This window comes from Rhagoletis pomonella, unplaced genomic scaffold, assembly GCF_013731165.1.
Source record: "Rhagoletis pomonella isolate Grant_MI unplaced genomic scaffold, Rhpom_1.0 Rhpom_scaffold_00010, whole genome shotgun sequence".
NCBI classification, from domain to species: domain Eukaryota; kingdom Metazoa; phylum Arthropoda; class Insecta; order Diptera; family Tephritidae; genus Rhagoletis; species Rhagoletis pomonella.
In genome coordinates, this window is record NW_023458564.1 from 16,197,242 (window position 1) to 16,209,792 (window position 12,551).

A 12,551-nucleotide genomic window follows, 5' to 3' on the forward strand; every position below is an offset into this window, starting at 1 on the left:
GCAGGTTGTGGACGTCCCAACTATCCTGGAGTTAACACCAACATAAGGGCGGTGCAAGCATGGATTAAGCAGATTGTGGCTCAAAACTGTCAATAGAATTAAATTATTTTTATTCATATTTTTAAGTAGTTGGTGGAAGTCCATTTTTCCAGTTTTAGTGTTTATGAATTTTTCTACTGCAACTTATGTACTCGGATATACTGTATATGAATCGGTTAATTACAAGGGCATTAGTCAACAGTTTTTGGCTATGACAATTATAATGCAGTTCAGTTCGTTTAAAGAGTTCTGTTGAACTGCATCAAACTTTATACTCTGGATTAAATTTCCCGCTTATATTTGTGATATTTTTTCGTTGTTAGGTATTTTTGTTCTAGAAGATATAACTGACTAAAAAAGCTTTGAAGCCGGTTTTTAGAGTTTTTGGATTTTGAGTTATAGCGTTCTTCCAACAAAGAAGTAATATGTATGTATGTATTTATGCACTACCATTTGCAATCAATTACATCCTCAATTTAGAAGATCGAATTTCAAAATTCGAGAAGATCGTTTCTTCGAAGATTAGCACGGACCATTCAGAACATTCTCAATATTAATATTTTTACACAATACACTAATATTAATCAATCCGCATCATTAATTCCTACCCAGCAAACGCTGTCTTTAACGTTAGAGAAAAATGTGATTTTACATTAGAATTCTAATGTGGTTCTCTAATGTTTTTCGAATCGCAAATCAGGTTGGAGAATTATGTTAGAGCTCGATTAGAAAAACAATAGAACCAATTGGAATCCAACGTTAAAATACCATTATTTAGTATATTTAATCTTTTTCTCTTTTTTTTCTTTTTTTTTGTAAACTAAGCCCCTTTTGACGTAGAATACGTCTTACGTTTCGATATGGAGGTTATGCTCAAATTTTGTAGTTGTAATTTTTAGAGCTCCACGAAAACGCTTATTGCACGAGAACTTGTGAAGCGATTTCAAAGAAAACCTATCGACAGATACATTTCTGTAAGTAATCAATTCCGTTTCTTCGTAGAAAGAACGGTAATTATTGGCTTATTTTGCACTAGCAACTTATGATTTGCAGATAGAAAAGCATAAACAGACGGCAGCGTTGATCCGGATCAACTCGGGAATTAACTGCATTTGATCCGGATTAAGCCCGAGTTAATCCAGATCAACGCTGCCGTCTGTTTATGCTTTTCTATCTGCAAATCATACATATCTGCAAAATATACATAGAACAACGTACGATAGTGAATTTTACACACAAAAATCAATATATTCGCGAAACCATCGATAATAAATTGGAATAAAAAACTTTGCAGATATTGCGAAAAAATTTCTGTGCCAATACTTTTTTCCTGCAGTGTATATATGCGAATAAATAAGCCTTAAGAGATCTTCGTGTATTTACGCAGCAAACATTTTTTTTTACTTTTTTCAATTATGGTGAGGATTTACGCACTATTTAATAAGAAAACCATACTAGTCGTAAATTGATTGTAAAATTTAATAACGAAAAAAAACAAGTGGTTAAGAGTTATTCAACTTTTTATGAAAACAAAAAATTCAAAAGCTGTTGCTTGACCTTTTTTTTTTTTAATGTAACGTTTTCTATGATCGCAAAGTATGGCTATCCCGAGAGCCGCATTAAATGGGCCGGAAAAACGTATTAACCGTCCCATTGGTTAAAGCTGAAAATGTTGTCCTACCACCACTGCATTTACAGCTAGGATATATGAAACTATATCACGGTGCAAGCGTTTTTTTTCGTGCAATCCGTGCACCGTGCAAGGGCTTTGCAAGACTCCGAGAATACCCCTAATTTGTAAAAATTTTGGATGTAAATAGCAATGCTTTTTGCCATCTTAAAGTTAAGTTCCCAGAATTATGTGAAGCCAAAATAAAAGGAGGTATTAATTTTTTACTCTCTCATCTAGTACTTGTTCATCGGTTTTATCTCTTTTTGTGAATTGTAGGTATTCTTCTCATAGGACCTAAAATTCGCAAAATTATGAGCGACGTGCAATATTTTCTTTATAAACCACAGAAGCGACGACGGTTGTTAACGAATTTTTGAATGCCGTCGGTGAAATGGGTTGTAACGTGTCCATAAAAATGTATTTCCTTCATTCACATTTGGACTTCCTCCCACATAACAAAAGTAAAGTCGGAATTTTTATGCTCTCACCCCCTAGGATTGTTCTATACCGAAAAAAGAATATACCCTAATATTTTTATTTTGAAATCAAAAAATATTTAGAGGTCGCTCAAAGCACCTAAAGTTTTCCATGTATTTTATCTGGGGCAAAAATAACTTTTTGTAGAAATGGTATAGAATAGTTAAAAATCAATATTTTTCTGCCAGAAAACTCTACTATCTGCAGGAGATTCCCAGTAATAATACCCAATTGTTTATTTAACCATTTTTTCATTGCAACTATAATCTATAGGTCCGCCAAAAACCCACAAATACCCCGAAAAATGCAATGGGGCGACCAATAAAAAATCGTTAGTATTAGAAAATGGTTAAATAGACAATTGGGTATTATTATTGAAAGTCTCCTGAAGAGAACCAGAGTTTTCCGATCGAAAAATATTGACTTTCAAGAGTTCTATACCATTTCTACGACAAAATTTATTTTTCCCATATAAAAATTTACGGAAAACTTTGAGCGCTTTGAGCGACCTCTAAATATTTTTTGATTTCAAAATAAAAAAGCAGGGGTATACTTTTTTCGATATAGAACAATCCTAGGTGGTGAGAGCATTACAATTCCAACTTTACTATTTTTGGACCACCCTAGTGTACACATCATTGTACATAGGAGCCAATAAATTATTTTATATGTATGACATCTTTGAATATTGATAATGAGATCATTTCCATTTTCAGTGGTTAAATAGTCAAAGAATCCTATACATTTAATGTTAGAGTTACTTTTAATTTGAAGTTCAGTTTCAAAAATTTTAATTAGAAGCCGGTTTCTCTCTTTGCGCAAGGAAGCAAACCTTATACTTAAGATCCTCTCAGTTGCTTCGTTTTACATATTTTTTCAAACTGTGGAAAAGTATTACTTTTTAAGAACTTCCTCTATATATCCTCATGAAAAGACTAAAAGCCTGATTATGGCAACTTAACTTAACGGAACGTAGACCTTAGACAATCAAAATGATACAGATTTCGACGTGGCATTAAGTTACGTTAAGTTAAGAATTTTTAAGAGAGAGCTGTAAGTTACGTTAAGTTGCCATAATCAGACCATAAGAATTTGCTAAAAAGAGTAGGTATCTAACTCTATGTCTTGTATGCAAAACTCTTTTACAATGTCAGTAAATTGAGAAAAAAGAATTGTAAAGCTGAATTTATATGAGGCGATTTTTTAGGCGATTCAATATTGCTGAAGACATATCGCTCATGTAAAAAAAAAATCGCTTGCCTCAAAGTAGACAGAAAGTCAACTTTTGCAGGCGATTATCGCCTCCCAAAAAATCGCCTCATCTAAAGGCAGCTTAAGTTATAGGCAAAAGCCATTCGAATATTCAAATTTGCTGTTATTAAACTGAAAGATATTTTCGAGATAACTAACAACACTCGACAAAAAAAACGCCAGCCTTCTTTTTAAATAATTTAAGCTCATCATATTATCGTAACTGGTACGTAACGACCGACGATATGCCCATAAAACTATTGATATTCTTGTTGTAATAATTTCTTGGGCATATCAAACATTATTTGAAACATTTCAACTACAATTCAATTATTTGCTTCCTACTTTTTACAGTGCATTTTAAGCAAGTTCCAACGTTGTGTAGAAGCCTTAAAAAAATCATAAAGTATTTTGTTTGAATTGCAAATTCAGTACAAATCAGTACAAAGTTTGAAAAATCAGGACATTAGCATACTGATTGAAGAAATTAATAAAATCAGTACAAGAGTTGAAAAATCAGTACTCTACTGATAAAATCAGTACGTCTGGCCACCGTATTAACTTCCCAGGTATTTCTGGTTTTTCTGTTTTGTTGGACTGTGTTATTCATTGAAAAACACGTGAACCTTATCCTTCAATTTATAGCGTGATCTGTATTTTAAGGAAATTTTGTATATCCCAGACATTTTAGAACCCCGAGTGTGGTGTGTTATCTTAAACTTAATTGCTTTTATTTGTTTCTTTATGTCATCAATGAGTCTTCTTGGGGTTTCTTCTAGTATTCCTTACTACAGATCTATCATCTGGTCGACAAAAGTTGCACTCCCAAATTCAAATCGATACTGGCGAATTATCCATGCAGAGTTCAAATTCAGTGCTCTTCTACGTATTCAGCTTGGTTGAGACGCCTATTGTGCTTGAGCAGAAGACTTCATACGTCATAGACATTCAGCGACCTAAAGTCGCTACCACTATGACTGTTATTGATGGCGGTACAGCCGGAAGCGCTGACAATTCGCCAGAAAACGTACGCAACTTCGTATCGCCTACTGATATTAGACCTACTACAGTTTCACCAGCGGTTCATATTGAGTTTATTGACGAGAGTCGACTACGAAAAACGCGCGAGGACACAATCAGCATCAAATGTGAACTAGACTACCGGTTCTCAGCACGGTTCTATACACTTAGCAAGCGACCACTAACAAAAGTTTATCGAGGTGAAAATTTTTTACTGCGCGCTAACATGGAAGTACGGTCACCTGTCGATATTGATATACTCGAGACATATTTTATTTGCGTAAGTATAGATACATAAGTACGTATAACTTATATCAGTAAAAATAATTGTCTTATCGCAGGACCACAATTTGGTTCAGTCAACATATACCTTTAAGAGGAAAAAGTTTACGCAAACCTACCGCAGTCACGATAAGCTCGAAGACGTAATTGTGTTGCGTACGAATGCTGCTACCAGCGATTGGACAACTGCTAAGGACTTTGACCGCACCAAAAATGGAGATCTGCAGAATGAACTATTCAGCCGGTCACGGCGGGCGCGGAAACTAAGTTCAGCGAAAAATATAAGCCGCGAAGCTGTCGTCGGTGAGACGACTGATGCTTGTGCAAACACGCACATGAACAAGAATCTCATGGGCAAAATACCGAACAACTTGACAATAATAAATAATAGCAGCGGTTCTGTGAACTCTCTGCTAATGGGAACGAATTCCAACTCCTCGATGAGTGTGTCTGCGACTTCATTTGACGAAAAACTGACATTGGGCGATGATGCTGACGCCGATTCGACATCAGCGACAGCGATGACAGCGTCGGCAGCAGCGTCATCTGCAGCAGCTGCGCGTGCGTCAAACACACGAGTAGTCTTCAATAAAGCTATAGAAGCCATTCAAGCTACCGGCCATTGTCGGGGTTTCTTCAAGCGAATCGCAACGGCCGAGCCAGAAATGCAGGTAGCAGCCACACAGCAGCAGCCAAATTTCGGTGTGTACTGTATCAGATGGCGGCGTACCGGAACCAAAGATGAAAACGAATCAAAATTCCTTATTCATGGGTTGGAGATAGAAGAGCCGCCCTTAAATATTTACTGCACCATTGAAGAGAAGATGTTTGTGAAAATGCCCATGACTTACAAGGTTGTTTTGCATAACCCCACCTCCAATGTGTTGCATTTGGTGGCAACACTAAGCATAAGCATCGCAGATAATTTTATTTGTTCTGGGCACAAACAAGTAAGCAAAAAATCTTTGAAGGCTATTTTCATTTCGTTTCTTTTTTCTCTGCATTTCAGCTTGATATTTCCATATATGCCTATAGTGAAAAACAGCTGGTGTACAATCTCTACCCTCTATGCGTCGGCTGGGTGAACTTACCCGAGTTAACACTCGAGTACAATACAAAAGCCGATCCCGGCAAAGACGACACGCATAACAATGCACTCAGCGAATTAGTCCAGCGGTCCATACCAAAGAAGGTTTTCGTATTGGTAAGTAAACGACGGCACCCTGAAATTGTGCATATGGAAACTGTGCATACGAAATAAAGCATATGAAAAAACCCGAAATAATAGTGCATATGCACACTTTCGTTTGAAAACCGAAATAATGCATAAAAAAAAACCGAAATAATGCATACATGCACAGTTTCGACTCAAAACCGAAAAGCGCATATGAAAGACCCAAAGTAATGCATACATACACGTTCTAAAAGCGATATAATGCATATGAAAAAAAAGTGATGCATACATGGTTGAAAACCGAAATAATGTCTAAATACAGTTTCCATATGCGCAATTTCGGTGCCCCGCAAACGACAGACGATGAGCAAAAAATGAAGAAATCAAACATCCTGTTAGAAACCAGAGAAAGGATTGTCGAGGTTGGTCTAATAAAGTAGGAGTATATGCAATCTTCCTAAGCTTCATAGAATCTACATATAGAAATGCGATGGGGGCAAAATTAGAAGTGGTTGGGGTCCTTAGTCACATTTAGACCAAACTTTAGGTAGATTGGGGTAGTTAGTGGGCAGTTTCCAAAGAAGCATGGAAACTAGAGCTTTTGTTTAGCAACTTTTGTGTCGGTTGATAGTCGAATAGCAATTATTCGGTTAACCGATCGAGTTTGGCTAACCGTTCACTTTTACATTCGAACGTTCATACAGTTCATCCTTCCATCGTCTACGGTACTCGCCGTCGCCAACGCGTAAAGGCCCGTAAATCTTCCGCAAAATCTTTCTCTCGAACACTCTAAGAGCCGCCTCATCGAATGTTGTCATTGCTTCTGTGCCATATACCAGCACGGGCATGATGAGTGACTTATAGAGTGTGGTTTTCGTACGTCGAGAGAGGACTTTACTCCTGAATTGGCTACTCAGTCCAAAGTAGCACTTGTTGGCAATAGCGATTCTGCGTTGGATTTCCATGCTGACATTATTATCGGTGTTAATGCATATTAGACTGCATCACCAAAAAAAGTTTACAAAATGTATTATATTTTAAGATGTCCACCAAAATATTTCGGAAAAATCTTAAGATTTACGTGAGCTGGACCGATTGCAAAATACCTCCAAAAACGGAGTTTTTTATGAATAAAAATAGTTTCTTAAAGGATTTTTTTGGAAAAAATCTCCTCAGATGACGAAACAGTTTAAACCTTAAAATCTGCATAAAGGCCGTTTTTTACCTTTCTCAAATATTTGTTTAAGAAAAACTTGATTACCTGGGCCAAAACCATACCGACATAGACTTGTGAGGTATCATAGGAAAGGCATTTTCTCACCCTTTTTATATCTTTGCAAAAAAACTTATTCACGTCGCAATTTTTTCTTTATCAAATACCAACACATCCTAATTCAACATGGAATGAGGCTCGTTTGTATTACCTTCCTCTTTCATGCTTCGAATGAGCTTATTTGCAAAGAAATAAAGAGGATGAGAAAATACCTTTCCAATGATACCTTGTAAGTGTGAATCGGTGCAGTTAAGGCTGAGTTATTCAAATTTTTCTTAAACCACCGAATATTATTATTTTTTATATGTATGTTACCGCATAACCTTGGACTACGTCAACCGATTTCGATCATCAGAGCTGGTCCCATACTAATCTGGTTTAGATCCGATTATTGGATCATGAAATATATATAGATATATTTTTTTAAGTCGGAATTTTTTTGCTAAAAATTACTTGTTACATAAATAATGTAACTTCAAATTACTTACATTGTTTGCGATATGTTAGCAAATTCTTCTTCATAAAAGTCTGCAGCACTTTGTCCGAATTTATTTAGAACGGGAACATACCTCTCTGCCAAAAGCCTAAAAAACGTTTTAAGGTATAACATTTGCCTTTTTGAAACTTTGAGGCGCTTAAAGCAAGTGAAGCAAAGCTGCTATTTGGCCGGACTTCATACGTTTTAAGGACTGTGCCGAATAAAATTACCTAGTTGTGAGATTTTCAAAACCAAAAGCATTTTATTTTTAGAATTAACCACAAATTTACATAAAGTAGCAAAGAAACAAGAGCTTCAGTTTTTTAATAAAAGTGTTAGTTTTTTCGGAACCCCGGCAATTAGCGTTATAGAAGTGTCTAACACCCTTACAGCTGCTAAAGCCCACTTTCCTTTAAAAGCCCATTTTCATTCAGCCTTAGTTTGGATCAGTTTGGCAGATTGACTTCTTTTGGGACCAAATATACATTATTCCTTTGTGCCATAATGACATGAAGCAAGGTCAAGCCACAACAAAATGGATACTTCATGTATGCGTAGGAAAGGAAGTCAGCTCTTCTGCAAGCATTACTTCACATATAAACCTTTGTTGATTGTCCCCGATGCCACAAATGAGTTCCTTTTTTGTCACAAGTGCAGACGGGCTGCAAAAGTAGGGCTTCTTTGGAAATACTCACCCCTATTCTGCATTTAGACTCGAATCGAAATTTTATCCGTTTGGCAACTTTGGTATTCTGCGTTCCGTATCCTTTCGATCAATATTCGAAATTTACGATTATACCTGTTCTACATTTCGATCGTAGTTCCGTTTTTCTAAGTTGCAAATTTGCTGACGGAGAACGTTTCGATTGTTATTTTCGTGGGTTTAAATAATAAAATTTTATTAAAAAAATTAAGTAAAATATACTGTGCATGATTGTAAAAGCCATCATAAATGAATTTTCTCGATTTCTGTGTTTTCGCGAGCGGTCATACGGGCAATACGAAAAATTGGCTCAAATAATGGCAACCAAAAGCGATATTGGGCGAGGTTTTCAAAGAGGAAGTTCAGGCGTTTTTGTTTTCATTATCTATAAATAAGAGTGTGAAATGCACTGAATACAATTTATTCTTTTTGTATAAAATTAATAGATGTACATATCGAGCCCTAACCGCCAAAATAACGTAAGCGACATTTTTTTCAAAATTTTCTTTTTGATGCAGAAATGCAACAAGTAAATATCGATCCCTAACCGCCAAAATAACGTAAGCGACATTTTTTTCAAAATTTTCTTTTTGATGCAGAAATATTCCTAGAGCAGCTGATACATTTCTGCATCAAAAAGAAAATTTTGAAAAAAAATCTTCTACTCTGTAGTAATTGCAAATGTTGTAGAGTGCTCAAACAACGTTTATAATTTCACTGGATTTGAGCGATGAGTAATACAGTTCAAGATGAATTTCTTATTACTCTTCACTCATCTGAGAAGGATCAAACATGTCCCTAAATCTCCGCCTTTCAACTTCCGCATCAGCAATCTGGGACTCGTCCTCCTTTTCAAGCAACAACGCCGCGGCTATGGATTTCATTCTTATAATTATGTTTCCTCTTAAATTAAGAGCAAACGAAATTTTATTTTTAAATTAGTGATGCTAAATATATTTAGTTATTTTAAAATATTTACAAACTCCAACTTCATAAGCTGCTATAGTTTGGTGGCCAATATTTCATCGTTTTGTTTCGATTTCACACATTCCTAGGCAAACAGCTGATTTCGAAAGAAGTTTTCGATCTTCCTCATCCTCTTTCGATTCGATCGTAAGGCAGAATACCTAAGTTCGGAATGCGGGAATGCTGCATTTCCTAGAGAATCAGCTGCATGAGAAATTCTTGTCCTGGAAAATGAAATAAAGTCCGCTAACACGTACTCTCGTCTTTAATACGCAACACACGATTTAAAAAAAAAAAATTGTTTCTACAACTTTACTCGTTTTTTGCGGTATCCTTCTTGACAGAGTTTTTTTCTGAAACTTTCTTAATCTTGTGAATCTTCCACCTTGTGTCTTATATTGTTATTCGCAAAAATTATTCTAAGAAGCTAATCTTACTTACCAATTTCATCCCTGAAATGTTCAGATTCTTCCTTAGTGTGGTCACAATTCCCCTTGCCTTTTCGCGAGCATGTAACCCCTTCTATTTATCCGAAACTTTTTTTCTAGCAATACGTCATCCGGCTTTGAAGTGTTTAACAACCCTGAAATCTTCTTCGTGGTAACTCCCACCTTTTAGGTAATTTTTTCTAAAAGACCAATCAGGTCGCTTCTGAAAAATTGTAATTACATTTTCTCAAAATTCCAATTTTCCTTGCAATATTCGCGTTAAATAACGAAAGGACACATATTATTTTCTGACATTTTATGTAGAGATAATATGATACAAAAAATTTACTTCAGTAGTATAATATGGAAGAAGTATGACGGGCAATTTTATTCGACGCAGTCTATAGTATATTTAAAATAATTTTTGACAGTTCTCACAGCGAAGCAAGCAAAGCAAGCCTTCATTGGACTAGTACCTTTAGACATGTGCTTTGCAAAGATTATTAAATACTAATTTTTGACCATTTTTTTGTTTATTACAGCCACCGCTGAAGCAGCAGATAAAGTGAGCATCTAATGTAATCGAATAAGTGACTCCTGCTGAGTATGTATGCAAGATAAAAAGTTTCAAAAATATAGAAATGAAGAGTTTGGATATTTATGCCCAACAGCGATCTATAATGTTTGATATTCGCGAACGGAATATGTAAAGAAAATCTTGTAAAAAATATAAAAGTATTGAAATTTGATAATTCTAAAGCAATTTTACTATAATGCCTCTTTAAATGTTAAATTAAATACATACTAGGATCCGATTTAATGGACATAATGTGTCAGTATATTTTACATTTCTGCATAGCATATTTTTTATCTTTTCTTTTTTTTTCTTTTTAAATGTATTTTTATGACATGTTGCATAAAGTGTGCTAATACAATTAGTATAGTAGTTTAAAAAAATATGATACACTCGTTCTACTAGCATTACAGTGTTGTGAAAAACGATTTAATTTTAATTGTATCTGTGTTAAAACAACCTAAATTCACGAAATTAAAACTACAATAAATAGAAGTGTTGCATTTTACTGCATGGTATACTCATTTATGGAACCAACCAGACCATAATCGTTTGTGTACATACTTATGTAGATGGATTAAAAACAGTGCAACACTAGGGTCTCATAGCTTTTGATCACTTGGTATCACTTGTTAGTCGAGGTGAATTTGAAAACCCCTCTTCTTTGGCTTCGATTTTCGCTCTAAAATAAACATTATAAGCTTTTTCAAACAATTACTGGTGGTAAAATATTCTATATCTTACCAATAAGCGATTTCCAAATAACATTTTTGCTTTGTCTTCTTCCTGAGGCGACGAACGTTCGCCAGTAGATGTTCCCGGTTGTCGTCTGTGTATTTGAAGTTTCTGCTTTATAGCTTGTGATAAAATCACCCGTCGACTGACTGATTTCATGGCCAACAGCAAATCTAGCCAAGTCCAGGTAACATTATGGTACTCGAGTGTTGGTATAACTAGCGAAAAGTCTGTGATATCCTCTAGGTTTTTCTCTTTGTTTCCTTTGTAACTTACACGAACAGGCACTTCCGGTATTTTTATGTAAATAAACAGTTTATTTTTCTCAGCACGCTCTTTCATCTTTTCCACGTCATCCTTTTCGATTTTTACATAGAACTCGGAATCCTTGGAACTCTTTTTCGTTTTCGACGGTTTCTTTGAAGTTTTCGTTTGTGCTGCCGACGAGGATGAAGAACTGGACGAATTCTCTTCAATGTCATCTACAGCCTCTGTTTCGGAAGCATCACGATCGGGAAAGCAGAATTTCAACATTGTGCTGTAGAATTTCTTAGTTATGGCGATTGTAATTGGCGCCACATTAATTTCAAAATGTTCCTTGACTGAAATTCCGCCTACCGGAGGTTTCTCACGACAAAAAACACGAAGCACGCGTTTATGTGTGTCTATAGGCATATCTTTTTGGATCTCTGTTGGCATGAGAACCTCACGGTAAATCTCACGCGGTATCAAGTTGCTCATACGAATATTTCCCAATTCCAGCAAATGCTCCACGGAGTCGTCACTTTTCGATTTTTTTGTATATAAAAAGCCGCTGAGTACCAAGTCAGATATACCGATTTGGCCATCAGTTTCTGTGAGTCGCCACTGAGCACGTTTAAAACAAATCTCATTCGCACGAACTATAGTTAGGGATTTATCGGCTCGAACCTAGTTTTTTTTTTAAAACCAAATGAAAAATTAAAATATTGAAATTATTTTTTTAAAAATCTCACTTACATTCGATATTTTGCTGAGTTGAGAAAGCTGAGTCTCCTTGTAACAAAGTAACATCATATCAAGCTCCTCACTTAGTGTATTCAATTCTTCTTTACTCTCCCGAATTTGCAGCTGTACGCGTTCGAATTCTTGTCTCAACTCCAGCGTGTCGCCCTCCTCTGCACGATCCTTGCCTATCAGATGTATGTCTTTCTCCAGCGAACGAATTTTCATCAGCAAGCTTCGTATCATAGTTTGCTTCTGCTGAATCGGCCGCTTCTGATCTTCCGTCGAGTGCAGCTGCAATTGAAAGCGCATACGCGCCAATTTCTCTAACGCTTGTTTTCGTTGTGGTTCCACGTACAGTAACAAATTGTTTACGATATCTAGAATCATAGCATATTGCAAGGAGTTCGTGCAGACGTCCAAATCATGATGCATCAAAGTGAACGCATCCACTGGATCATCCTGTTTTTCCCACGGCGATAGAGTTTCCTCTGA

General features: G+C 35.9%; 2 protein-coding genes across 2 annotated transcripts in view; one reads left to right on the forward strand and one right to left on the reverse strand.

Annotated features, from left to right (window-relative positions):
* Nucleotides 1-10,526, forward strand: part of LOC118746090 (trafficking protein particle complex subunit 11) — a 45,260-nt gene extending 34,734 nt beyond the window's left edge. Inside the window, exons 13-16 of the mRNA XM_036479853.1 lie at nt 4,219-4,739; nt 4,801-5,691; nt 5,751-5,945; nt 10,306-10,526. Coding sequence (XP_036335746.1) covers nt 4,219-4,739; nt 4,801-5,691; nt 5,751-5,945; nt 10,306-10,332 — 1,634 coding nt within the window. The 3' untranslated portion in view covers nt 10,333-10,526. The remainder of the gene's footprint in view (nt 1-4,218; nt 4,740-4,800; nt 5,692-5,750; nt 5,946-10,305) is intronic.
* Nucleotides 10,527-10,573: 47 nt separating this feature from the next.
* LOC118746514 (protein KIAA0100-like) overlaps nt 10,574-12,551 on the reverse strand; it is a 14,785-nt gene continuing 12,807 nt past the window's right edge. The window contains exons 6-8 of the mRNA XM_036480361.1: nt 12,072-12,545; nt 11,082-12,002; nt 10,574-11,019 (exon numbers count right to left, since the gene is read on the reverse strand). Of these exons, the coding sequence (XP_036336254.1) occupies nt 10,963-11,019; nt 11,082-12,002; nt 12,072-12,545 (1,452 nt within the window). The 3' untranslated portion in view covers nt 10,574-10,962. The remainder of the gene's footprint in view (nt 11,020-11,081; nt 12,003-12,071; nt 12,546-12,551) is intronic.